This window comes from Meriones unguiculatus (assembly GCF_030254825.1).
Source record: "Meriones unguiculatus strain TT.TT164.6M chromosome X unlocalized genomic scaffold, Bangor_MerUng_6.1 ChrX_unordered_Scaffold_30, whole genome shotgun sequence".
Lineage (NCBI taxonomy): Eukaryota > Metazoa > Chordata > Mammalia > Rodentia > Muridae > Meriones > Meriones unguiculatus.
The window spans coordinates 12,700,965-12,727,711 of NW_026843706.1; the positions used below are offsets into that span (position 1 = coordinate 12,700,965).

Consider the following 26,747-nt stretch of genomic DNA (forward strand, 5'->3'; position numbering starts at 1 on the left):
TGGGGATCAAGCCTTTAATACAGGGACTTTAGAGGAATATTTAATACTCACTTTAGCAAAGAGTATAGAAGGACATGAAGTCAAGATTAGTGGGATGAAACTGGACAGGAGACTTGAGTGCACTTTACTTTCTAAACTGAAGATTAGAAGCAGGGCGCTGACCTGACCAGGGCTGTTCATTGCAACATTAATCTGGTAGAGCATGTGTATACGTTGGTAGAGGGAAATGAAGGAACTACTTACCGGCTAGCTGATAGACTAAGGTTCACTGAACTCCTAACAGGGACTCTTTCCAGTTGCAGATACTGGAGTAGCAGCAGTGAACAAAAGTAAGATACCTGCTCTCATGTCCCCACCTTCCAGTGGAGGGAACAAAGAACAAAAGGGTCAAATTGACAGTGGCTTAGGAGGTGACCAGTGCTACTATAAAAACAGAACAAAGTGAACAGAGTGCTCAGAGTAACGTTATGAGAAAGTGACAATGGCTGAAGACCTGGAGTGGGGAAAGATGGAGGTCTCCTATACAGAAGGGCCAGGTGAAGCAGAACTTCAGTGAAGGGTGGGAGGTGTGTGGACCTGGAAAATAGTGATAGGGAGCAGTAGAGAGTGAATATGGTCAAAATATATTGCCAGCGATGGGCATGGACACAACGCCTGGCACGCCCACTCCCCTTTCGAGGCCTCAGGTGCCCCTTACAATCACCCCTCCACACCGTTAGGTCACATCTTTCCAGGCCCCTCAGATGTTCTGTGTCCCTCAACTCGGTTTTTGAACGTCACACCCATCCCTCTGCACTTCCTCCCAGCTCTGTCCCCTACACGCAGCAGGCTCCAAGGCTAAGCCAGCAAATCTTACCCTGTTTAGACGCTCAAATGGATGCACTCAACCTGCATGCAACTGGAAACAGCAGAACTCCAGGCAAAGTCCAGCCGCTCTTTGAAAGAGTGGAGTATAAGCCCACAGTCAGCCCAGCTTCCTTCATAACGTTGATTGGTCTAGTTCGGTCCCGTGCAGCCAATTGGCCCTTGCAGCGCGATTTTGCCCAATGAGGCCAGTCTTCGGCCGCCAACGCACCGCCCTCTGACCCTGGGGCGGGCTTTGCCAGGTTATTCCCACCCACTAAGTCTTCTAACCAATGGGAAGTGGTGCTCGCCTGCAAGTGTGCGCGCGCACACCCATCAGTGGGAAGGGCTCTGATTCCACGCAAACCCTGTTGCCTTAACAACCGGTTGCAGAGTCCCTTCGGTGATGGTAAGTGATGAGTGTCTCATGGACCCCACTTGGGCCCCCTAGGTCTTTCCTAAGTCTCAGTGCTGCCCTACTGTGTTTCCTGCACGGTTCTTGGCGATGATGCACTAGTACTACGGTGGAGCTATGTGCTGGAAGTGTAAGAGAGAAAGTATGGCCTCAGGCCTCTTGCCTGGCCTGCACTTAGCCACTGACTCCTCCCTGTCCCCAGTCACCTTCATCCCCCCCCCCCCCACACCTCACCTCCACACAGACACTTGCCACTCGACCTTGGCTGGTTTTCCCGGGAATCTCGGATCACAATTCTCTTGCTTCCCCTAGACCTGGACCTCAGTCAAAGTCAGGCCTCCTGGCTGCTACCCCTTAGCTAAAGTTTATGCATGGCGCTAGAGGTTTATTGGGTTCTGATGGTTGCAAATGCGCTGAGACTTTCAGGAGATGCTTGGAGCTTCTCAGAGAAGGCACACACGTGCCAAATGGATTGTTTTTTATCATTCCAAGCTGGCATACTGTTTATCATAGTAACTTTACATTTGGCCGAATTTAGGCATTATTATTTGGAGGAGCAGAGTTCATGGGAACTAGCACCACAAGTAGATGTTTTAAGTACATTTCTAGAACTGAGATTCCCGAGTTCATGGACAGTTGATCCTCTATATATGCACAACTAGCTCTCTTTCAGAATGAAGAATAAGGAATTTCCTGGCTTCTAAAATCAATAGTTACAAAAAAAGGAGAGAGAGACCGAGGTTCGTGGAAGAATTAATTGTTCTTTCCCGCAAACCTTGTTATCTCTCTGTTTATTGAGCAAATCTTTAGATTCCATTGGAATAAAGTTTTTCACATTAATTACCCAGCTGTCTAAGTTAGCAGTGGCATTAGAACAGACATCATTTTCCTTTTCATCTTTGAGAATGAAAACTGAAGCCACAACAAATCTATTCATAATAAAATGAGCGTGTGCCTTACAAACAGATACCGTCTCACATTTGCTGTTTACTAACTTTGGAAAAAAAGAATTCAAGCACGTTGAACCTCCAGGCACAAATGATACTGTCATTTACATAGCTGTTGGTGCTCCTTTATACTTGAAAAAAAAATGATTTAAGAATTCTAATTTCCTAAAGTGATATGTCGATTAATGGCACAATTGCATAAACTTTCTGTAGTATAAACTTTAAGGCAGTGGAGAGAAGAGTTATATCTCTTACAAAATACGGGTCATGTAAACACCAGAAATTCATATTTAGTCATTCATTTGCTCTATGTTGATCTATCTAGGAACGAGGAGGAAAATGGTAATATAAAATTTTAAAACAAAAAGTTCCTTCAATTTGCTGGCTCCTCAGTAATACATAGTTGGATTTAGTCATGTGAGACATTGCCTTATTAACAGAAGTGATGATTGAATTTACAATTATGTTAGGAAATTAACCACATTTTACTAGTATATTGCTGATTTTCCATCTTTCACAATGTGGTGTTTTAAAAACTAAAATATATCAAATAAAATAGTTTTAAGTTGAGAGAGATTTTCCCCTTTTCTTCACAGATTTCTTTATTTAGAGTTAGGGTTAATTTTATTTTACTGTTTACCCTTATCATTTGTGGGTAGAAAAGGGGAGCATGATGAAGTCTGAATGTGTTGGTCAGAGAACAACTTGGAAGAGTTGGTTCTCTTTTTGTACCATGTGGGTCCTGGGTTCCCACTTAGGTCAAGCTTGGCAGGTAGACATGTCCCCAGCCCACAAAAGTTTATGTAGTGACATAAGTACATTACACAGAATCGAGCCTAAATGAAAAAGATGTGGATGTCTAGAACTGTCATAAATAAAATCTGGACTATAGCTTGTAATACCATGCTTCTGTGTTTGTATGATGTCTGAAGGCCTCTAATTTTAAGAAGACAAATACGACATCCAGTGGCCAGAGAAAAAGGATGAGCCCTAAGCCTGAATTTACTGAAGAACAGAAACAGGAAATCCGGGAAGCTTTTGATCTCTTTGATGCTGATGGAACTGGAACTATAGACATCAAGGAACTAAAAGCAAGTTCCACACATTCCTGCTTTGCCACCTGGTGTTTCCCTGTTGCCTGTCTTTGACCTGTCACTTTCTTCTCTCTTCTTCCTGTAAAAGTAACAGAAAAAGGTACCTTGTGTATATTTTACCTGGAACAATGATCTGATTGATAAATTTGATGGCAAATATTAATTATATCATCGTTACTGTATTCCCTAATCATTTTCATCATTTTATCCGGTATTAGGTTAATACCCTCAACAGTCGTTTTTGCTCCTACATCACTTACATGTGTCTATTTAAATGATCTTGTTTACATTGTAGGTGGCAATGAGGGCCCTGGGCTTTGAACCCAAGAAAGAAGAAATCAAGAAAATGATAAGTGAAGCTGATAAGGAAGGAACAGGAAAAATGAGCTTCAGTGACTTTTTGACAGTAATGACTCAGAAAATGGTAAGTTAGCTGACATAATTAGCATACTTTCCATCCATTATGGTGAGATACATGAGAATCTAGACATAAAAAGAACTTCATTCAACAAAACTAGCCCATCCTCGTGGGAGAAGATTGTATTTTTAATTGAGAGGAACCCTACGTTTCATTTGGCTTTGTTTAAGGTCAGAGCATTACAGACATGTGTCTTGCTTTTTTATTTTTGAATTTTAATATTAGTATTAAAAGTTAAATTAGCATACAATAATTCAGGTATCATTATGAAGTTTTCAGACAAGGTCTTCACATGGGAGATTGGTTCCGAGATTACTCTTCCTTGTGGGCTCTCCAGTTGTAGCTACTAAAAGAACCTTCCTAAAACCTTTGAGGTTTGAATGCTTCCAGAAATTTTGCTCCATACTGTTGGAGTACTCAGGGCCCAGTAATTCTTTGAAGGCCATTGTGCAAAATACCTGTCTCCTCCTCTGCCCTTGTCAATAGGTCCCTGTCATCTAATTAGCTTAAGAGTATATTTTTATATATATATAACCCTACTCACTGCTTCTCTATTTTAAACATGAATCTAGTGTCTCCCTGGTTTTTACAATACTTTAGGTACAATGACATTTCCTGTAAAACCCCTGAGTATATGTTAAGTTTACAAAGATTTTCTTCTTTTTCTACAATGGATTAGACGTGTTTTACTGTGGCCGAAGACATATTATCACGACAGCTACCACTAGAACCTTGTGATGATTAGGATGGAGCTGGGGAATTAATCTAAGAAGATAGTTTTCCTACAGCTCCCTCCTTATCTTTAGAATGATAGAAAGTTCTGGACAGACAAAGCACAAGAGGGACAGTCAGCTCCACCAGGAGCCCGTCCTTGCCACATGATTCTTTGGCTCCCAAACAAGTCCTCGTGACCTGAATCCTGAGCTGCCTGTGAGATAGATGATGGGGTAGGAAATGGACAGGGAGTACGTACCACTGTGGATAAGAGAAACTGGCTGGCCTGCCTTCCTGCCGTTGCTCCAGTTAGGTATTTGGAGACAATAGGATGAGTAGGATGTGGCAGGGCTGCTGTGAATAACAGTCTGTTTGATGTTGTACTAAAGTCTGAGAAAGACACCAAAGAAGAAATCCTGAAAGCTTTCAAGCTCTTTGATGATGATGAAACTGGAAAAATATCCTTTAAAAATCTGAAGCGTGTGGCCAAGGAGCTAGGCGAGAACTTGACTGATGAGGAGCTGCAGGTGAGAAAAGCCTCAGTCAGAAACTTGAATCCCCACTTTGGAGCCTCTGGCTTTCCCAGGTTCTCATTTCTCCAGTAGGACAACTTATTAAAAGAAATGTTAGTATCCCTTTGTGTCTCTGGTGACAATGCCCCTGGACCCTGCTTCCAGAATACACATGTGAAGTTGAACTTACTCCTCTGGCTTTTAGGTCAGAATGACTTTCCAGCTTCTTTTCAATTGATGGATGTGACAATACCTATGATTTGGTTTTCAAGTAACTATCAATAAAAGGGGCACCCTCACATTAAATGGACCATAGTCATCTTTCCTCATAGCATTATTTAAAGTTTCTTATCTAATCACTTTTCAGTTTAGTTTGTGAGATAATCTAAGATAAACCCTTTCTGCCATGCAGGAAATGATTGATGAAGCAGATCGAGATGGAGATGGAGAGGTCAATGAGCAAGAGTTCCTGCGCATCATGAAGAAGACCAGCCTCTATTAAGATCAGTGTTGCTTTTCTACTGCAAGCACGTGTGACTAGATTTAGTGCCTGCCATTTTGTGAAATATGGCTTTTGATAGCCTCCCCCCAACCTCTGGGTTCATTTTAGCCATGACCTTGAATCTACTTTTGACCTTTGAAGTGTTCTTTGATATTAAGTTCTTTGTCCATTTCAACATAGCTATTTCAATAGGGCAGAACAAGAGCACAAAGAGTGGGGAAAAGGGTCTGAAAGTGTGACCCTCCATCTGCCATTACTTCATATTGCTCATGCATTTCCATATAGCTACAAACACACAATGGCTTCCTAGATGTCCAGGAATCTATGTCACTTTAAGCAGTGGTCCTAAAGTGGTTTTGGTTTTTAGTCAGTACCAGAGTACAGGTTTTGTTTGTTTGTTTCTTATAAAAGTCAATGAATGCTTGCCGTTGCCTTTGAATGAGTGTTAGTTAATGCCTTTGTTTTGTCTTAAAAAAATAAAACATTTCTTAATTTAAGCTATCATTATTTGAAAGATGAGCATTTTTAGATTTAAAAGTGAGTTCATCTTGTAAACAATTGTATTGAGGGTGGCTTGGTAGATACATAAAATTTACCATCAGCCTGTGGACAAAAGGAATTAACTTTTTTTTTACATTTCTGTCATAAGTGGTATATTGCATTAAGAACTTTTGGGGTTTTACAACTGGTAGAATTTCCATATCACCAAGGTCTAAATGATGCCCTAAAAGTGGTTTTAGTCAAATGTAAAGGTTATAGACTCTTGTGGGCGATTTGTGCTTTAACAAAATGGAGAGGGATAGGTAGTAGGTAAGATTCAGGCAATCTTGTGAGTTTATTACTTATAGCATCTCATAGTATTTTGTGGTTGGGATGAGAAGGACATGGGTATTGTCCAGGTACCCTCTGGGTGCTACACAGAATCACCTGTGAGAGAAGTCCAAATATGTGGCATTAAAGTCTGCTCCAGGGTGAGGGTGAAGAACAAGAAGGGCTGAAGGGAAATGGAAAGTGAACAATGATTGGCTCAATTTATATGGACACATATATGTACATATATATGTATGTAATATATATTATTACATACCCATATCTATATATAAACTCCCAAACAAAACAGAACAAAAGAAACTAAAAACAACAAGAGCCAGGCAGGTGATCAAGCTTATAATTCCAGTACATAAGTGGATGACGGAAGATGGTTGCCTCATCTGTCTTTCTATCTGTCACTTTCTTGCGTGTTCTTGCTCTTTGTTTTTGTGTGATTAATTATAAAGGCCTCCAACTCCTCTTGATTCAATATTCAACTTAACTAGGTATTTTGTATTTTCAACTGGGAACCCGTTGAAAAGTTAAAAAGTTGAGCTCAGCACACTCTTATATCTGGCAGTCTTGAGAATTGGGGGCCACTGGAATGAGTGATAGATTACTCCTTGGAAAACACAGGGAAGGAGAGAAAAAGCCAAGAGGAACCTCAGACTCAGGTTATAACATGAGTTCACTTAGTTCCCTGATGAACAATTTGGAGTAAGTTGCTTCTGTTGGTGCCTCAGATTCCTTGCCTGTACAGTGGTTGGGGGGGACTATTTAACTGAGAATTTCTGTGGTCAGATGAAATTTTCCCAACAGGACCTTGCTTTATGATGTTCGAGAATGAGTTGTTTCAGTATAATCTCATTCCTTTTTGTTGGTTTGTAGTTTGGTACAGCTTCATGAAGCTTATGATCATTGTCCCAAAGTCAGTTGACAGCATTTTTTAGGTTTTTGTCACATTGCTGTTTTCTAATAAGAGGCCTATGGATCTGATAAAAGATAAAGGGTTGGAAAGACTGGCCTTCTTCCCCTTTCTCTATGAAGTATAACCCTACAAAATCAATTATGTTTAATGGGCAAGTAAAAGTTCTATATATTTGTTGCATACACATTTATATTTTGAAATATGTCTACTGTATAAAATAGTGGAATCAAGGTAATTACCCTGAAAACATTCTCCTCCAGCTTAATGTTCCCAATTATGACTTCAGTTCTTTTTACAGTCTCTTGAGGGAGGTGAGAGGATGGCAAGTGGTGTAACATCCCAAGTGATGAAAGCAAATATAAGGAAGTTGCCATGCCCTACGGCACAGCCATGTAGTGTGATTCTTAGTGCAGGAAACAGGCATGGTGAGTCATCCAAGGAGGGAGGTGGCACCGAACCACAGAAGCCGTGGAGTTCAGTTCATGTGTAGCCAGTCAAGGGGTGCTGTAAGTGTTGGGTATGCAGGACAGAAAAGTAACTAAGGAACCCACTTGGTTACTGAGCTACTGTGGGCTACATCTGAGCAGGGGTTCTAGATTATATCCATATATGGTTTTTGGTTGGAGAAACACTCTCATAGAGGGCCCCTGTGCCCTAATATAGTTTGTCCTTGTGGCGCTCCTGTCCTTTCTAGGTCATACTAACTCCCCCTTCTTTCATATGATTCTCTGCACTCTGCCCAAGGTTTGGTTATGAGTCTTAGTATCTGCTTTGATATACTGCTAGGTAGAGTCTTTCAGAGGCCCTCTGAGGTAAGCTTTTGTCCTGTTACTTGTTTTCTCCTACTTCCCCTATCCATCCCAATTGGGTTCCCTAGTAAAAGGAACAGGAATGATTTCTGATATGAATTCAATGACTGTCTCTCTAACTCCCCCTTTAACTCCCCCACCCCCCAAGGGAGGAACAGTCTTGCTAGGATACAGAGGAGGACATGGCAGCCAATCCTGAAGATCCCTGATAAGCTAGAGTCATATGGAAGGGGAAGAGGACCTCCCCTAGCAGTGGATTTGGAAAGGGGCAGGGAGGAGATGAGTGAGGGAAGGTGGGATTGGGAGGGAATGAAGGAGGGGACTACGGTTGGGAATCAAAGTAAATAACCTGTGATTAATATAAAAAATAAAAAGTAAAAAAAGAAAAATAAGTAAAGCAAAAAGATATATGAGATGGGCGGTAGAACCAATTGAGGCTGGTTCCAGCATGGCTGCATTAGAGAGATGTGGGCACTCAGGAGAAGAGGGAAAGTCCCAGCCATTCATGTCAGTGGATATATGGGCATAGCAGCAGTGGAAGAACTGGGTAAGGGAAAAGAAGGGAAGAATGGACCCAAGCTTTTTTAGAAGACATAGGAAGTGTTCATAAAAGAAGCTTTGAGTAGATGAGTCTTTTTTTTTCTTTAAATCTCTTTCTAAGGTGTTATAAAAGCTGGATTCTGAAACCACTGGTGTTGAGTTCAGAATCTATCTGACAAAGCTGTTTAAAGACAGGAGGTAGTTGAGTTGCAGGCCTTGCAAGACATAGGCATAGAATACAGGCAGGACATTGGAGGAGGAGGGCTGAATGGAGCCTGGTTTCTCTCAGCAAGATGAGGAAGGACGAGCAGAAGCTCTTCACATGAGACTGAAGCAAAATAGTGCCCCCACAAAGACTGTAAAACCTGTTAGAGGGTAAAAGGATCTCAAGATGGCCTAGTAGTTACACTGTGTGTTTAGAACTAGGTCACATGTCTACAATCTCCTGGGCTTCTCAGAGTACTGACCTTGCAAACAGTGTCAAGTGTAAAGACCTTTGGCTTCCCTCAATTTCTGCTTTTCACTGTGTGTCAGGGCTGCTCAGCTTGGATTTATTTTTGTTACTCTCTCAAATACTAAGAGTTTGGCTGCAGGGTCAAAGAAGCAATAGGATCAAACCCACAGTTGTTTTTATTTATTTATTTATTGTTTTTATAATTTATTAAATTTACTTCACAGCTATAGCCCGTTCCCTCATCTCCTCCCGATCTCACCCTCCCTCCCCCTTTTTCCCTATCCCCCTCCCATAGTCCTCAGGAAAGTGGAGCCCTCTTCCCCTGCCATCTGACCCAAGGCTATCAAGTCTTATCAGGACTGCCAGCATCCTATTCCTCTGTGTCCTAGCAGAGCCACCATGCCAGGGCAAAGCAATCAAAAAGAGCAGGCAACAGAGTTAATGTCAGAGACAGCCCCTGCTGCCCTTACTTGGGAAGCTACATGGAGACCGAGCTGCCTATCAGCTACGTCCGAGCAGGGGGCTAGGTTCTCTCCATGCATAGTCCATAGACATAAAGAAGCTAATAACAAGGAGGACCCTAGGGAGGATTCTTAATTCTCATTTAGAAGGGCAAATAGAATAGATGTTCTTTGAAAGATTCCACCCAACAGGGGATGGAAACAGATGTAGAGACTCACAGACAAACTTTGAGAAGAGTGCAGGGCCTCGTGGGAAAGAGTAGGGAGATAGAAGGACTCAGAGGGGACAGGAGATCCACACGGAGGTGAACAGAGCCAACAGATCTGGGCCCATGGGGGCCTGTAGAGACTGATGCACCAATTAAACCCACAGTTTAATAGCAGTTGTGACATAGTCAGCAGTTGCAGAAAACATGCAGTATTCAGCCTATTACACAGATAGGCATCCATCAGTTTTGGCTAGAATTGCTTGCTACCCTGATGGTGTTTGCTTTTGAAGCCAAGACCCCTCCCCCTCACCTAGTCTAGGAAATGCTCTTTCTGAGCCATTTATTGAGAGTGACTTTTTTTTGTTGTTGTTTATTTGTTTGTTTTGAGACAGGATTTCTCTGTGTGGCCGTGGCTCTCTTTGTAGAGCAGGCTAGCCTGTAACTCACAGAGATCTGCGTGCCTCTGCCTCCCAGAGTGCTGGGATTAAAGAGGTGCACCATCTCTGCTTTGCCTCCTCAAATGTCTTTGTTTGTTTGTTTGTTTTGTTTTGAGACAGGGTTTCACTGTGTAGCCTTGGCTGTCCTGGACACTTTTTGTAGACCAGGCTGGTCTGGAACTTACAGAGATCTGCTAGACTCTGCCTCCTAGAGAACTGGGATTACAGATGTGTGCCATTTTGCCAGGCTGTGATTGACATTTTACAGTAAGTTTCTGCCTTCTCCACAATGACTCTTCCAATCTGTTTTGATCAGTGTTCCATATCCAGGAATTTGCTAGTGTATCCTACACCTTCCTTTGTAGCTGAAGTGATCAGTATGCACTGATGGTAGTTATAAGGCCATGTCACCAATCTAGTGTGCAGTTCTGCAACATACAGTTTTCTTCATGTATGTGTGTTCATACATGCAGGTGTTTCTGACAGCAGAGGCCAATAAAGGGCTTCAGATCTCCTGGAACTGACGTTATAAAGCCATTGTGAGCCACCCAGCATGGATGCAGGGATCTGAACTTGTGTTCTCCACAAGCATTCATACTCAGGTGCCTCCTCAAGAGCAGCAAATGCTCTTAACCACTGACCATCTCTCCATCTCTGACTTAAACTCTTAGGACAGCTCTGGCCTCAATGGCTAAGACTATCACTCTCAGCCTTAGAGGGATGTGGAGGGAAACCTCCCTCTTTTTGCCACTGAGAATATCTGCCCTCCCGTTAACTACTGCTTTTTGCATGTCATTTACCCTTTCTTTCTGTTCTTTGCTCTGACCCATCTAGGGTGCCACTAGGACTTACCCTATAGAAGTCAATTAGATCTGCCCCTACCTATTAATTTCTTTAAAAATATTTACTTTGATCTTGTGCATATGTTCTGTCACCATGTACATATGTACACTATGCGCATGTTTGGCACCCTCAGAAAGTGTGGAAGCTCCTGGAACTGGAGTTACGGACACTTGTGTGTTGACATGTGAATCCTGGGGACCAGACCTGGGTCCTCTGCAAAAACAGCAAGTGCTTTTAACTGCTGAGCCATCTCGTCAGCCTCCATCTTTAATTTTCTTTTTAAAATTTACAATTATTTTGTTTATGTGAATGTCTATGACACAGCACATGAGTGTTCAGATGACAACCAGCATGAATGAGTTATCTCCTTCTACCGTGTGAATCCCAGGGGTTGATTTCAGCTCATCAGACTTGGTGACAAGCATCTATACCACAGAGCCACCCATCAGTTTCCTCCCCTTTTAATTTCTGAAACCACCTCAGTCCAAATGTAGATTGTTACACTCTTTCCCATGGGCTCTCTCTATCTTGTCTTTTCCCAAGACCTCCTTCTCATGTTATCTTGCTCTGCAAAAGAGTGTGACCTTCAGTTTTGGCCCTATGTGCTTCAAATAGCAACGTTTGTACTCAGCAGCTGTGGCCTTCAATGTTTTCAGCCTTGCTTTGCATGTCTACAAAATAGGTGTGCTGTGAGAACAAAGAGAGCCTATAAATACCACAAAACAACAACCAAAAACAACTGGTGGGCACAGTGGATCTGTAGGTCTTACCTGCAGCCTTCAGGAGTTTATGCAGTCATTTGTGCCACTGACAATCACACTCCATGCCTGCTTTCCACTTTCCCTGAATTCAGTCTCTATCTTTTATAAGAGCCTGTGTGGGATCATTTCTGTATACATACTCAATGTCTTTACCCTTTCCGCAACTGAAATATCATCCCTGTCTTTGTCACTAACCTACATACACATACACATACACACGCGCACGCACACACACACACACACACACACACACACACACAATCTATAGATAGATACATATAGATTGTGTGTGTGTATGTGTGTATAGATAGATAGATAGATAGATAGATAGATAGATAGATAGATAGATAGATAGATATAGAATGTGTGTGTAGGAAGCTCTCCATAGTGCTTTCCTTCCAAAAAAACTTTTGGGTGGTAGGGGAGAGCACGGGGGATTTTCCAGCTGGAATTAATGCAAGACAACAGTCATAAAACAATCTTGCCACTAGATGGAGTGCCAGGACAGAGCCTGGAGGCAGCAGCAACTTGTTTGTGGAGTTCAGTAGTGGTTTCAACTACAGCTTCTTGATGTTCAAAAGCCTTGGCACACAGTGGAGGGGCTGCTGGGATAGAGGGGAGGGGCAGTCATGGTGGGGCTGGGAATCCCACAGAAAGACTAGCAGGAGTGAGTTTTCATGAAATGATAGCTCATTCGAATGGATGCCCTATTGAGTCTAATTAAAAGAGTATAATGACAGGTTTGCAATCAGAACTGTTTACCTGCTTATTAAGAATGGCTTATTGAGAATTCCCACTACACTGAATACCTCTCTAGGGAGGACACAGATGCATCTTTGAGTTCTCCACAGACTTGCTCTGCCTGGTGCAATGCTCCAGCTGTGGTCAGACTTATTTACTGTTGTGGTTCATAAAGGAAGGACTTGCTAACTCATTAACATTTTCTAGCCTTCCATGACCATTTTTCTGACAATTATCCTTTATTACAGATTGAATTGTGCTTCCCCCAGTGTTGTAACTCCTGGTACCTCGGAATGTAAACTCATTATGGATAAGGTCTTTATGGTTGTTACCAAGTCAACATGAGGTAATGAGGGTGGCCCCATATCTGTGGTCCTCACTTCCCCCAGGGGATCATTGGTCACTGGTCCATGAGAACAAAGAGAGCAGAAGTGACAAATGGGGTTTGGAGGGCTACATCTAGACTTCCAGAAGTCAGCTTCAAAGAGGCAGCTCATTGTTTCAAGGTTACGGTTGGGAAGGACTGATTGGTCATAACATAGTACCTAATTATCATTGGAGCAAGGGAAGGAGCCTGACTCTGAGTGCTGAGTCATGTAGAACTTGCAGGAGGCACTGTGCAGGGCAGGGCCATCCTCCAAGGTCAGGCATCTGTGCCTAGAGACAAGCTCCAGATAAGGTCAGGCAGAGAGGAGGAAGCCCTACTGAGAAAGGGAGTCTTTCATTTTGTTCCCAGCACAGAGAGCTGTCCAGACATTGTGAACTGTGACATTAATAGCAGGGACTTCCAACACATATGCTATAAGTGTTCCCCACATTTTTATAAGCGTTACTGAATCGCGTATAGAAAGAGGACGTTGGGACACAGAAGGAAATGGAATTGTAGAATAGGGTTCTCTGAATAAAATAACTGTCATATTCATCTGATCACCCATCATCGTCAGGCTTGTGAACAACTGGTGTTCCCTAATTGCATACAGCTTCCATCTCTGGGGTGGGGATGGGGGGAGCTGGAGTATAATAGGCTATGAAAGGTTAACAAAGTGAGGCTCTATCCATACAGCTCGGAAGAAGCCATCATCCATGCTGCCTGAAGCCTTTTCAGCATTGAGGTCACCCACACTTCTGCAGGTACCCCTCAACTAGTCCTTAGTGAGTAATCACAGTAAATTCATTGCTTCTCCACATTAAGCTTTGGTGGAATCCTATTGTGCTTTGTCTTTGGGACCTCATAAGGATTGGGACACATTGTTTTTGCCTCCCTAGGGGAAGAACTTTTCTTTTACTTTAAAATGTTTTAGTAAATATGCATTTAATCAAAAACTCAATAAAATGTAAAAGTGTTTGCACAATGTCTTTAAACTTACAGATTAATTTGGATAAATAAATAGGATAACGTGATCACATTTTTAAATTCTAAGTTCTTTACAATATTTTTTAATTTATTTTTCATCTATTACAATGTATTCACTTTGTATTCCAGCTATAGCACCATCCCTCATCCCCTCCCAATCCTACCCTCCCTCTGTCTTGTCTTGTCCTCCCCAAGTCCACTGATAGGGGAGGTCCTCCTCCCCTTCCATCTGAGCCTAGCCTATCAGGTCCTATCAGGACTGGCTGCATTGTCTTCCTCTGTGACCTGGTAAGGCAGCTCCCCTCCAGGGAAGGTGAACAAAGAGCCAGCCACTGAGTTCATGTCAGAGACAGCCCCTGTTCCCCTTACCAGGGAACCCACTTGGAGACTGAGCTGCCATGGGCTACATCTGTGCAGGTGTTCTAGGTTATATCCATGAATGGTCCTTGGTTGGAGTATCAGTCTCCAGAAGGATCTCTGGTTCCAGACATTTTGGCTCTGTTTCTCTCCTTGTAGAGCTCCTGTCCCCTCCAGGTTTTTCTATGTCCCCTTTCTTTCACAAAATTCCCTGCCCTCTGCCCAAAGTTTGGCTATGAGTCCCAGCATCTGCCTTAATACCCTACTGGGTAGAGTCTTTCAGAGGCCCTCTGTGGTAGGCTCCTGTCCTGTTTCCTGTTTTCTCCCTCTTCTGATATCTATCCCGTTTGCCTTTCTGAATAAGGATTGAGCATACCCAGGGTCCTCCTTCTTACTCATCTTCTTTAGGTGTGCAGATTGTAGTACTTTTGTCCTATATTATATGTCTAATATTCATGTGCAAGTGATTATATACCATGTGTATCTTTGTTTCTGGGATAGTTCACTCGGGATGATCTTTTCTAGTTCCCACCATTTCCTGCAAATTTCATGATTTCGTTGTTTTTAATTGCTGAGTAGTATTGTACTGTGTAAATGTACCAGGATTTCTATATCCATTCCTCTGCTGAGGGACATCTGGGTGGTTTCCAGATCCTGGCTATTATGAATAAAGCTGCTACTAACGTGGTTGTGCAAATGTTCTCATTGTATATATGAGCATATTTTGGATATATGCCTAGGAGTGGTATAGCTGAATCTTGCGGTAGCACTAGTCCTAATTGTCTGAGAAAGTGCCAGACTGATTTCCAAAGAGGTTGTACAAGTTTACATTCCTACCAGCAATGGAGAGGGTTCCCCTTTCTATACATCCTCTCCAGCATGTGTTGTCACTTTATTTGTTTTTAATGTTAGCCATTGTGATGGTTGTAGGGTCAAATCTAAGGTCATTTTGATTTGCATTTCCCTGTTGACTAAGGATGTTGAACATTTCTTTAAGTGTTTCTCTGCCATTTGATATTCCTCTATTGAGAATTCTCTGTTTAGCTCTGGTACCCCATTTTTTAAAAATTGGATTACTTTGTTTGTTGCTGTTTAACTTCTTCATTTCTTTATGTATTCTGGTATTAGACCTCTGTCACATATAGGGTTGGTGAAGGTCCTTTCCCAATCTCTATGCTGTTGTTTTGTTCTGATGACAGTGTCCTTCGCATTACAGAAGCTTTTCAGTTTCATGAGGTCCCATTCATTGATTGTTGATCTTAGAGCCTGTGCCGTTGGTGTTCTGTTCAGGAAGTTGTCTCCTGTGACCATGAGTTCAAGGCTCTTCCCCACTTTTTCTTCTAACAGGTTTGGTGTGTATGGTTTTATTTTGAGGTCATAGATCCACTTGGACTTCAATTTTGTGCAGGATGGTAGTATGGATCTATTTACATTTTTGTATGTGTAGATATCCAGCAAGACCAGCACCATTTGTTAAAGATGTTATACTTTTTTTTTTTTCCTTTGCATAGTTTTGGCATCTTTGTCAAAAATCAGGTGTCCATAAGTATGTATGTTTATTTCTGGGTCCTCGATTACAATTCAATTGATCCACCAGTCTGTTTCTATGCCAGTAACATGTGGTTTGTATGCGTGTTCCTCTACAGTACACCTTGAGATCAGGGTGTACCTGAGGTACCTGAGGTATGATGGAGATACCTCCGGAAGAGCTTTTATTGTAGAGGAATGTTTTATCGATTCTGGGTTTCTTGTTGTTGCATATGTAGTTGAAAATTCTTTCAATGTGTGTAAAGAATTCTGTTGGTAAATTGATGGGAATTGCATTGAATCTGTAGATTGCTTTTAGTAAGAGGTCCCTTTTTAGTATGTAAATCCTACCAAGCCAAGAGCATGGGAGATCTTTCCATCTTCTGATATCTTCTATTTTTTTATTCAGAGACTTGAACTTTCTTGGTTAGAGTTACACCTAGGTACTTTATGTCCTTTGTGTCTATTATGATAGGTGTTGTTTCCCTAATTTCATTCTCAGCTCATTTGTCTTTTATATACAGGAGGGCTACTGACTTGTTTTTTCAGTTAATTTATTATCCAGCCACTTTGCTGAAGGTGTTCCTCAGCTGTATGAGTTCCCTGGTAGAATTTTTGGGGTCACTCATGTATATTATCATATCATCTACAAACAGTGACACTTTTACTTCTTTACGATTTAAATCCCCTTGATCTCCTTTAATTGTCTTATTGCTCTAGCTAGGACTTGAAGTACTATGTTGAAGAGATATGGAGAGAGTGGGCAGCCTTGCCTTGTCCCTGATTTCAGTGGGATTGATTTAAGTTTTCTGTCCGTCTAGTTTGATGTTGCCTATAGGCTTGCTGTATATTCTGTTTACTGTGTATAGTTAAGTGCCTTGTATCCCTGATTGCTCCAGGAATTTAAACCTGAATGAGTGTTGGATTTTATCAAATGCCTCTTCAGCATCCAAGGATATGGTCGTGTTTTTTTTTTTCTTTCAGTTTTGAAGGGTTTTCCTATTATGAACTACCCCTGCATAGCTGGGATGAAGCCTGCTTTGTCATAGAGCATGATGAAGTTTTGTGACATATAAGAGACACAGAGAGAAGGATGGCTGGAATGTCTACAAGCTGTGGAGAGATGCTAGAGCCCTTCTTTCCCTCATACCCTTAGAAAGAACTGGCCCTACTAACACTCAAGTCCTGGGTTTCTGTGAAACCAACAAAACAAATTTCTCTTGCTGAAGCCTCTAAATTGGTGGTATTTTGCTACCAGACCTCTAACAAAACACATATATACTTCTCTTATTGAAGAACTTGCCATGCTTCTTGAACTGTTCTGCCAGAAGTATGCACAGTATCTACTGTCAAGGAAACAAAACTTAATCCTGGAACCTCTGTTAGAAAACTCTTTTTCCCTATGGATGTTGTCGCTGGCCTCTTCTGGAGAGGTCCATGTGTCTTGACTCCTTTTATTCAACTTGTAGTCTGAATTTAGACTACAACTCTGTAGGATTGGACCATCTCTTCTTGAGATGAGATGGTTGATGTAGGAAAATACTGATCAACCCTCATGCAAATATGTCCCAAAGCTTGGACGCAATGATCACAATGGGAAAGATGAAAGCCATGGCAGGTTACCAGAGCCTTGGGGTAGCCTCAGCATTGGGCTTGCTGTTTTTAACCTGCAATGTGCAGTTTAAGAGAAATACTTTCTGGAGGAACCTGGCTAAGCTGTCTATGGTGATTCTGAAATGCCAGCCCTAGAGAGGCAGAGGCAGGAGGATCAGGAGTCCAAGGTCAGTTTTGGCTGCAGAGTACTTTGAGGCCAGGCTGAGCTACATGAAATCCTCAGTTATTAAACAAACCATCCCCAAGAAATCTCCCTGCAAGAAAGAAAGTAGACATTTGTAAAAACAGATAAACAATCTTGTGAGAAGCATTGTTAGGGCTAGCAGTGAAATGTTGGACAGTTGTGTCTGGTTCCACTGCTACTGCTTTGATCTGCAGCAAGTTACCCAAGGCCCTAGGACCTCATTCACTTCATCTGTCTGCCAGGAGTGTGTTAGTATAACCAACCTCCAGAGCAACTGTGAGAATCATAATCAAGTCAATACATCTAAAGAGCCTAGAAAGGCCCTGGACATGACAGTCATTTAATAATTGTTGTCAAAATAATAAAACAAGAATTTGGCTGCAATCTTTCACTGCAGAATTGCGCTGAGAATTCCAGTGTTGTAATTAAGGGGTTGTCCTGGCTAGCTTTATGTTTACTTGACAGAAGCTAATGTCATCTCTGAGGAGGGAACCTCAATTAAAAAAATGCCTCCATAAGATCAGGTGGTAGGCAGCCCTGTAAGGCATTTTCTTAATTAGAGACTGATAGTGAGAGAGCGCCTAGCTCAGTGTGTCTGCAGACATTCCTGGGCTGGTAGTCCTGTGTTCTGTGAGCAAACAGGCTGAGCAAGACATGAGGAGGGAGCCAATACGCTGCCACCCTCCCTGTCCTCTGCACCAGCTCCTGCCTCCAGGTTCCTGCCCTGTGTGATTTCCCGTCATTACTTCCTTCAGCATTAAACAGTAATGTGAAAGTGTAAGCCTTATAAATAAACCTTTTCCTCCTCAAGTTGCTTTGGTCATGGTGTTTCTTCACAACAATAGTAACCATAAGACAGGGTTATACTTTTAGAGCAGGGGCTTCTAATCCGGGTTACATAGTCATCAGGCTTCCATGAATTTTTCTGAAGAAGTTCCTAGTCTTCTGACATTAATGTGTTCAGTTTGTGGCCACATGCAGGTGGGCAGTTTGTGTCAAATGTGTTCAAAGACTTCCAGCGGCCCAAAAGGATTCAGAATTGGAAATAGGCCCGAAGGGAAATGTGTAAACCCACAGCACTGTGGTGCAGTCTTAGGTGTGCATGTATGTGTGCACATGTATCAATGTGTATATAAGAATGTGCGTGTGTATATGTACTTAAGTGTATGTACATGTGTTGGGGTGTGGAGCAGACACCTGATTTTGACATTCTCTATCCACACAGGAATTCTGAGTCTCACAGGTTTTCTAACCTGCCTTTGCATTTCCCAACATGCAATGCAGTCCTGATTCCATGCCATGCTGGAGGACCCAGGACTACTTGCTACTTTCTGACTGTCCTGTACCCTGGGGACCCCCATGCCGTTTGTGTCTGCACAAGCCTAGATGCTCATGCAGTCAGTTGCTCCTTAGGACCTTTGGGACTTAATAGCCTCATCCCTTGCATGAATCTGTTTGCTATTTTACTCCCCTCTTCTCTGACATTTTTAGCTTGAAGTTTAATCTTGTTGAAGGAGAAAAAAAATACCAACAAGAAGGTTTCTTTTCCTCTAAGAAATTGCTCTTTTCTTTCTTCACACTGACTAAAATCTTCAGCATCTTTTGAAAGCTTTAATTCACACTCAGCTTTAGCCTTCCCCAAATTAGTTATTGACTAGGATCTGTATCGTCATGTGCATTACTATGTATTTCCCTTCGGTGGATATCGTCTCTTATTATTCGGACTAATTCATCTTTTCTTTTACTCGGCAAAGGCTTTGTACCTACTCAGAATTCCTGTGTGGATGGGGAATCTCAAAGGCAGGTGTCTGCTGCACACCTCCACACATGTATACACATTCATACACATGTACACACAAACATACCCAGGCCTGCAATAAAAAAAATAGAGCCTCATTGCATTTGTATTCTAGTGAAGGAGACAGAAAATCAGCTCAAGAAAAATGAAAGAGGATGCAAAGATAAAAAGAGATGGAGACAGAATGACCGGGGAAGGAAGGCTTAGCCAAGGAGATGACACTGGAGCAAAAGTGTAAAATCTTACATAGTCTTGTGGGAAACCTGCCCAGTCCAAGAGGTCAGCAAGTGCAAAGGTCCTGAGATGGAAAGACTTCTTGTCTGGCATAGTGGGGAACTATGAAGACTCTCATGTGGTTGTGGCAGAAGACAGATTGGGGATGAGCCCAGACCTGGTAGGCTCTATAAAGAGAGGTGATGTTATTTGGGTGATGGAGAATAATTATGGGGCTTCAAGCAGGATAGGAAGATACCTGCTAAGCACTGGCTGTGCAGTCTTTTTCTTTCCAGTTTAGCTTACATACTTTTTTCACATAATGTCTTTTTGTTTATTATTATTTATTATTGCTTTGTGTGTATGTGTGGTGTGTGAGTGTGTGTATCTCTGTGTGTGTGTGTGTGTGTGTGTGTGTGTCTGTGTACGAGTGTTTGTGTAGGTTCATTTGCCAATGTGGGAATGTTTGGAGGCCGGAGTTTAACATTGTGGTGTCTTTGCCAATTGCTTTTCACCGTATTTTTAGTTTTTTACTCACTGAATCTGAAGCGTGCAATGTTGGCTACCCCAGCCAGTCAGGGAGTTCCTCAGTTACAGATAGTATCATTATCTTTGGACCTTTTATTTCGAGGAGACAGGGTTTCACTATGTAACCTGCAACTTGTGATATAGACCAGGCTCTCAATGAAGTCACAGAGATACTTTTGCCTCTGCCTTCTGAGTGCTAGGATTAAGGGCATAACTCGCTGTGCCTGGGGATTTGGACTTAGCTCTTCATGGATGCTCAGCAAGCACTTTGTCCAGTGAACTATCTCCCTAGTTCCTTGTTTAGTAATTTTAATTGCCTACAACAGGACCATTCAGTTTTTCTTGCCTTTGGATTTGAACTGTGACGTAGGCTTTTCTTGGGTTTTGAACCTGCTGTTGTAGAGGCTAAAACCACACATCAGCTCTCCTGGGCCTTCAGCTTGCTGATTCATCCTGCAGGATTTGAGACTTCCCAGCCTCCATGAGGAATAACACACGTGAATATTTTATAATATAATAATGTGCATACTTATTCATGTGATATAAATATATATACTATGTAAATATATGTATAGATTATTCATATGTATCCTGGGAGGCTATTTCTCTAGAACCTTGGCTAACACAGCCAGCAGAGGGCGATCTTTTATCAAGCTAGGCTTGTTTCCCATGTTTCCATGGTTGGAGACCTTTCTCTAAAAGGAACAACAATCCTTTTTTAAAATTAACTTTTTAACCGAAAATGTATTTCAATTATATTCTTTCCCCTCACCCATAACCTCCCAGATCCTACATATCTACCCATTCAAATTCATGCTCTTTAAATAAACAAACAAATGAACAAACAAACAAAAACTGGTCAAAAGAAATAAGTAAAAAATACCCAATTATAACAAAACAAAAAAATTACACAAAAGACACGAAGTCCATTTTGTGTTTGCCGTCTACTTCTGGATAAGAAGTATGCCCTGCAGTGTGGCTCATATACTCAGTGTCACTCCATTGAAGAAGACTGACGTTTCTTCTCAGTTACAAGTAGATGTTTTCTTGGAGGTGGGAATTTGTGCCCATATCCCCTTCTTCAAGCTGGGATGCTGTCTAACCTGAATCTGTTCAGGTCTTGTGCATGCTGTCATCGTTTCTTTGAGTTCATACTGTTTCAGTTTCCTTGTGTCTGAGAGATGTTATTTCCGTGGAGTCATCCATCACCCCAGGCTCTCACAGTCTTTCTACCTCTGCTTCCACATACATCTCTGAGCCTTGAGGGTTGGGGTTTGCTACAGGTATCCCATTTGGAGTCGAGTACACCAAAGTCTCACACTCGGTGCACATTGTCCAGTTGTGGATCTGTTTGTTAAATAACACATATAGGAAGGTGAAATTTCTCAGATGAGGGTTGGGCAAGAAACTATCCTTTAGTATATCAACATGCCATTATCAAGTATTGCATTGCTGTGTTGCCTTAGCACAATATTAGTATTAGGTTTTCCCCTGAGCTCACAACTGATCTAGTCTTAGCAGAGCAATGTTTTTAATTCTTGTTTTTTGTTCGAGGAGGAGGGCAACACCAGAGAAAGAGAGTAACATAAAAGGTCACTGACATATGTGACATGAGGTTAATCTAGAACAGGCCTGCAGTGATGCAGGCATTGTGTGCTATCCCAGTCATAGCAATTTCAGCCTCTAAAAACAACACTTCCCAACGGGGTTTCTCTGAGACTGTAAGGCCACCTTACAACCCGTGGGATAAGTTTTAGGTCAAAACGTCAGAAGTTCAATGTGTTTAACAGAATGACCATTGAAATAGGTGAAATGCAGAGAGAAACCAACCTGACTGACAGCATACTTATGCATGTGAGTGCCCGCCGATCCGTCAACGCTCCAGTCCTAGATGGATATCATTTTAAAAAGGAAATAACTGTTGTTGAAGTGGAATAGCTAGAGCTGTAATTCATTGCTTGTGAGAATGTAAAATGGCATGGCGGTGCCTCTGATAGGTATACTTCCAATTATATAACCACAATAATCCAAAGTGGGGTTTCAAAGAGATGTGTACATGTTCCTAGCACATGATTCACACTAAAGCTGCAAGAAATTCAAGCATCTGTTGAAGGATGAATTAATAACTTGCAACCTATATACTTGTATATAGAAGAGATAAAAATCATTTCTAAAGGTAATTTTACTAGCAAGCATATATATATATATATGTGTGTGTGTATCAAGATATATCCCCCCCACATGTACGAGATATGTACATGTGGGGGATTATATATATATATATATATATATATACATGTATGTATATGTATATATCTCGTACATGTGGGGGATTTCCTGAGGACATTTCCAAACAAATATATAATGCATTTTAAGCAGATTCCTCTAAGATGTGTTCCCTCTCATCCCTCACATCTCACACTTCCTGTTTGGAACATTTGCTCCTCTACATAGTTTCATTTCTGATTTCATGTCATGTGCATATAGCTGATTTTATAAATCCAAGGTCTACACATCAGAGAAAATAGTTGGTATCTGTGTAGGCACTAGTTTTTTCCTTCGACGGTAAGAAGGGTTTGGGAGGATTGTGGTGAGGCCTGTTTCCACAGCTGAGTGACTATCCTGTAGTGCACTTCCCGGAGTGACTCCTGGCTAGCTGCGCCCACCCTCGAGGGTGAGAGGGATTTTCTTTTGCGGTGTGGGGATGCTGTGAGCTATACCTCCCTAGGTGAGTGACTTAGGATCAGGACCCACTATAGTACTCTTCCGGAAGTGACGTCTCTCTAGGCATGCCTGCCCTCGAGGGTGAGAGGTGATTTCTGGGATTGCAGTGAAGTGACTGGATCTCGCGGGACCCTGGGCAGTACCGTTCTGGAAGTGAAGTCACTCAGGCTGTGACCACTCTAGAGGGTAAGCGGGGTTTGGGGGGATTTCTGTGAGGTATATCTCCCTAGAAATGTGTCATTAGTTACTGCTTTGGACGCATGGTAGTCCGGGAGGGGACTTCCGGATCCTGAATTCCGCATCACACATAGAGACCCCGGAGTTCAGTCTGGGTGAGGTTTGTGAAGGAGGGCCGCAGGGGCTTCTGAGAGGAGCAGGAAGGGCATCATGTGTGCCGGTGAAGGGGCTAGGGACCCTGTCTGTGATAGTGCAGACATTCTCCCGTGGTCCGTATTTCCACAGGTGGGACCATATAAGAGCTTTATGGGTGTGCCGTCCTTGCTGGGCTTTAGGAGCACAGTTTCCTGTTCCCGTCAGGAGGCCCTTGGTTCGCACATGCGCAAAAGTAGCACCCGCAAATTCCACTCCCCCTCATGACCGCTTCCCTGCCCTGTCCTCACCCGAGGCCCGCCACACTCAGTCAGGCATAAGGGGTTGCCCTTCTTGCTTTTCCAGATGCACAGATGCGTGTTTTCCAGGTTAACTAGGTGTGACCCAGCTTCCTGGGTAAGGAGGGACTCATGGTGGCTCCTGCCCGCCTAATTTTGTGCTGAGGTATTGGGACCCAGGATAGCCCCTGGTGTCCTGAGTCTCACTTCCCCATGCCCATTGGATATCTTTTGTTCAAGATGAGACGTCTGGCTACACTGAGGTTCAGCCTTGGACCACATCATGAGCGGGATGTCCGTCAGAATTTCTTACGTCTCTTGGGTCCTTTCATGCATGGCGGCTGCCGGGCCTGAACCATGAATCTGTGACTGTTGGAACCAATTGTTCTGAGAGCACCTCCTAGCCCTAACTCCTGAGTTTGCAGGCCACCCATTCACCTGTTCCGGGCTGCCTCAACCAAGGATGAGTGCTTGGCCCACCACAGGCAAGTGGGCCTAGGCTGGGTCAGCCTCCACTGTGTGGACTTTCTGAGGGGCCTCAAACAGGGCCAGAATGACACATGTTTGCCTGCTGAGTACCGACGCCTAGCCTCTGGCACCTTCCACACATGCCAGGCACCCCCCTCGTGTGAGTGCACCAGCTGGGGTCACTTGCTGGGCCCTTTCTCTTGTATAGGTGCTGTTCCAGCCTCTCAGGAAGCAGTCTGGTTGAGGCAGGCAGTAGCAAAGGAAATTGCCTCCCTTTCTAAAGAGAAAGAGGTTCTTGAGGGGAAGGTGTTGAAAAAAGACTGTCCTGGTGGGTGGGTGGTTACTAGAGGATGCTTTGGTGAAGTCCCGTGTTGGGGAAAGTGTGTTAGAGTGTGGGGAGATGAGATGAACCCTGTGCATGGTAGAGTCAAGCTTGTCCTGTGAGGTGAGTTCCAGGCAGAAACAGCAGGGTCCTCGGTGGGAGATTTCAGTTCCCTACAGAGAGGTGTGGACCATCAGGAGACTCCCTGCAAATGCCATGGCAGGCAGAGTAACCATCCTGGAGAGTCAAGAAGAAAATCCTTTCCAACATGCCTTACCTAGCAGGTGCTGGTTCAAGCTTCTAGAGCCTGACCCTGGGCAGTTTAGTTTAGGCAGAGTTAAGTGTGGTACAGTTTTGGGAAGAAGTCCAAGCTTGTCCTATCCTGGGAACAACAAGTCAAGAGGAAGGGCTGAGATTGAGGGCTGTTGGGTTGTGGAGAGCTCTGCATTCAGCCAGAGGGATGGGGCAGAATGTGATTGGACCTGGTGGGGTATTGATGTCACCTTCCTGCCTCCTCTTTGCTCCAGCACAAGTGCCAGGGCACATGGCCACAGGTGGTGGAGTCCCAGTCCCTGTTTCCATTACAGTCATGAAGTTCTTCTCAGTGTCTTTATTATCTGTGCATGCCAACATTTCAGGAGTCCTGCCTGGCCCAGGAAGGCCCCAGCCATGTCATCCAAGGATGGGAAGGCCATAGAGAGAAGTGCCAAGCGCCGAAGGACAGATGCAGTCGTCCCTGGTAACAACTGATATGGGGCATATAGGGCTGGGCCCAATGGAGGTGACACTCTACTTGGCATGTGGAGTTCTGGGCCATCGGGGTCGGGGTGGGGGAAGGAACACGGCTGTAGTCTGACACTGGCCTCTAATACTCACACATGTTCTGTGTTTCAGTCCCCAGTAGACAGTCTTTTCTTTTTTCATTTTTTTTTATTTTTTATTAATTACAGTTTATTCACTTTGTATCCCCCCATAAGCCCCTCTCTCCTCCCCTCCCAGCCCCACCCTCCTTCCCCCTTGTACTTGCTTGCCCCTCCCAATTCCACTGATAAAGGAGGTCCTCCTCTCATTCGTTCTGATCTTAGTCTATTGGATCCCATCAGGAATGGCTGCATTGTCATCTTCTGTGGCCTGGTAGGACTGCTCTCCCCTCAGGGGGAGGTGATCAAAGAACAGGCCTATCAGATTATGTAAGAGGCAGTCCCTCTTCCCATTGCTATGGAACCCACTTGGATACTATGCTGTCATGGACTACATCTGTGCAGGGGTTCTAGGGTATCTCCATGCACGTTCCTTGGTTGGAATATGAGTCCCTGGGGAGACCCCTGTGTTCAAATTTTCCGGTTCTGTTGCTCTCCTTGTGGGGTTCCTGTCCTCTCAAGATCTTACTATTTCCCACTTCTTACTTAAGATTCCATGCACTTTGCCCATCAGTTGGCCTTAAGTCTCAGTGTCTGCTTTGATAGTCTGTAGGGCAGAGCCTTTCAGAGGCCCTCTGGCAGGTTCCTAGGTTGTTTCCTGTTTTTTTCTTCTTTTGATGTCTATCCTCTTTGCCTTTCGGGATGGGGATTGAGCGTTTTAGTCAGGGTCCACTCTCTTGATTAGTTTCTTTAGATGTTCAGGGTTTTAGTAGGTTTATCCTATGTTATATGTCTATATGAGTGAGTACATACCGTGTGTGTCTTTCTGCTTCTAGGACAGCTCACTCAGGGTGATCCTTTCCACGTCCCACCATTTTCCTGCAAATTTCATGATTTCCTTATTTTTCATTGCAGAGTAATATTCCGTTGTGTAGATGTACCACAATTTCTGCATCCATTCTTCAGTTGAGGGGCATCTGGGCTGTTTCTAACTTCTGGCTATTACAAACAAAGCTGCTACAAACATGGTTGAGCAAATGTCTTTATTGTGTACTTGAGCCCCTTTTGGATATATGCCTAGGAGTGGTATGGATGGATCTTGGGGAAGTGCTATTCCTACTTGTCTGAGAAGGCGCCAGATCGATTTCCAGAGTGGTTGTATGAGTTTACATTCCAACCAGCAGTGGAGGAGGGTTCCCCTTTCTCCACAGTACTTCTAACATGTGATGTCACTTGAGTTTTTCATCTTGGCCATTCTGATGGGTGTAAGGTGAAATCTCAAGGTGGTTTTGATTTGCATTTCCTGAATGGCTAATTACGTTGAGCATTTCTTTAAGTGTTTCTCTGCCATTCAATGTTCCTCTACAGAGAGTTCTCTGTTTAGCTCTGTTCCCCATTTTTTTATGTGGTTTACTTGGTTTGCTGCTTTTAAGCTTCTTTAGTTCTTTATATATACTGGATATGAGTCCTCTGTCAGATAAAGGGTTGGTGAAGATTCTTTCCCAATCTGTAGGCAGTCGCTTTGTTTTGATGATGGTGTCCTTTGCTTTACAGAAGCTTTTCAGTTTCATGAGGTCCCATTTATGGATTGTTGCTCTTAGAGCCTGTGTTGTTGTGTTTTGTTCAGGAAGTTGTCTCCTGTGCCAATGAGTTCAAGGGTATTCCCCACTTTTTTTTCTAACCGATTTAGTGTGTCTGGTTTTATGTTGAGGTCTTTGATCCACCTGGACTTCAGCATTGTGCATTTTGATA

The 26,747-nt window shown here is 43.1% G+C and overlaps 2 protein-coding genes across 8 annotated transcripts in view; one reads left to right on the forward strand and one right to left on the reverse strand.

Annotated features, from left to right (window-relative positions):
* Positions 1-1,005, reverse strand: part of LOC132651495 (sterol-4-alpha-carboxylate 3-dehydrogenase, decarboxylating-like) — a 38,850-nt gene extending 37,845 nt beyond the window's left edge. For 2 of the 3 annotated variants that reach the window (XM_060376748.1, XM_060376745.1), the window contains exon 1: positions 857-986. The gene's annotated coding sequence lies outside the window, so the exon portion shown is untranslated. Of the gene's footprint in view, positions 1-856 lie in introns of all 3 variants that reach the window. The other variant, XM_060376747.1, reaches the window with a different exon arrangement.
* A 144-nt stretch (positions 1,006-1,149) lies between these two features.
* The window catches only part of LOC132651491 (centrin-2-like), a 62,513-nt gene continuing 36,915 nt past the window's right edge, over positions 1,150-26,747 (forward strand). For 3 of the 5 annotated variants that reach the window (XM_060376737.1, XM_060376734.1, XM_060376736.1), the window contains exons 1-2: positions 3,593-3,723; positions 5,356-24,874. In XM_060376737.1, the coding sequence (XP_060232720.1) occupies positions 24,232-24,874 (643 nt within the window). In that variant the 5' untranslated portion in view covers positions 3,593-3,723; positions 5,356-24,231. Of the gene's footprint in view, positions 1,253-3,137; positions 3,297-3,592; positions 3,724-4,820; positions 4,959-5,355; positions 24,875-26,747 lie in introns of those variants that run through there. The other 2 variants (XM_060376738.1, XM_060376735.1) reach the window with 2 other exon arrangements.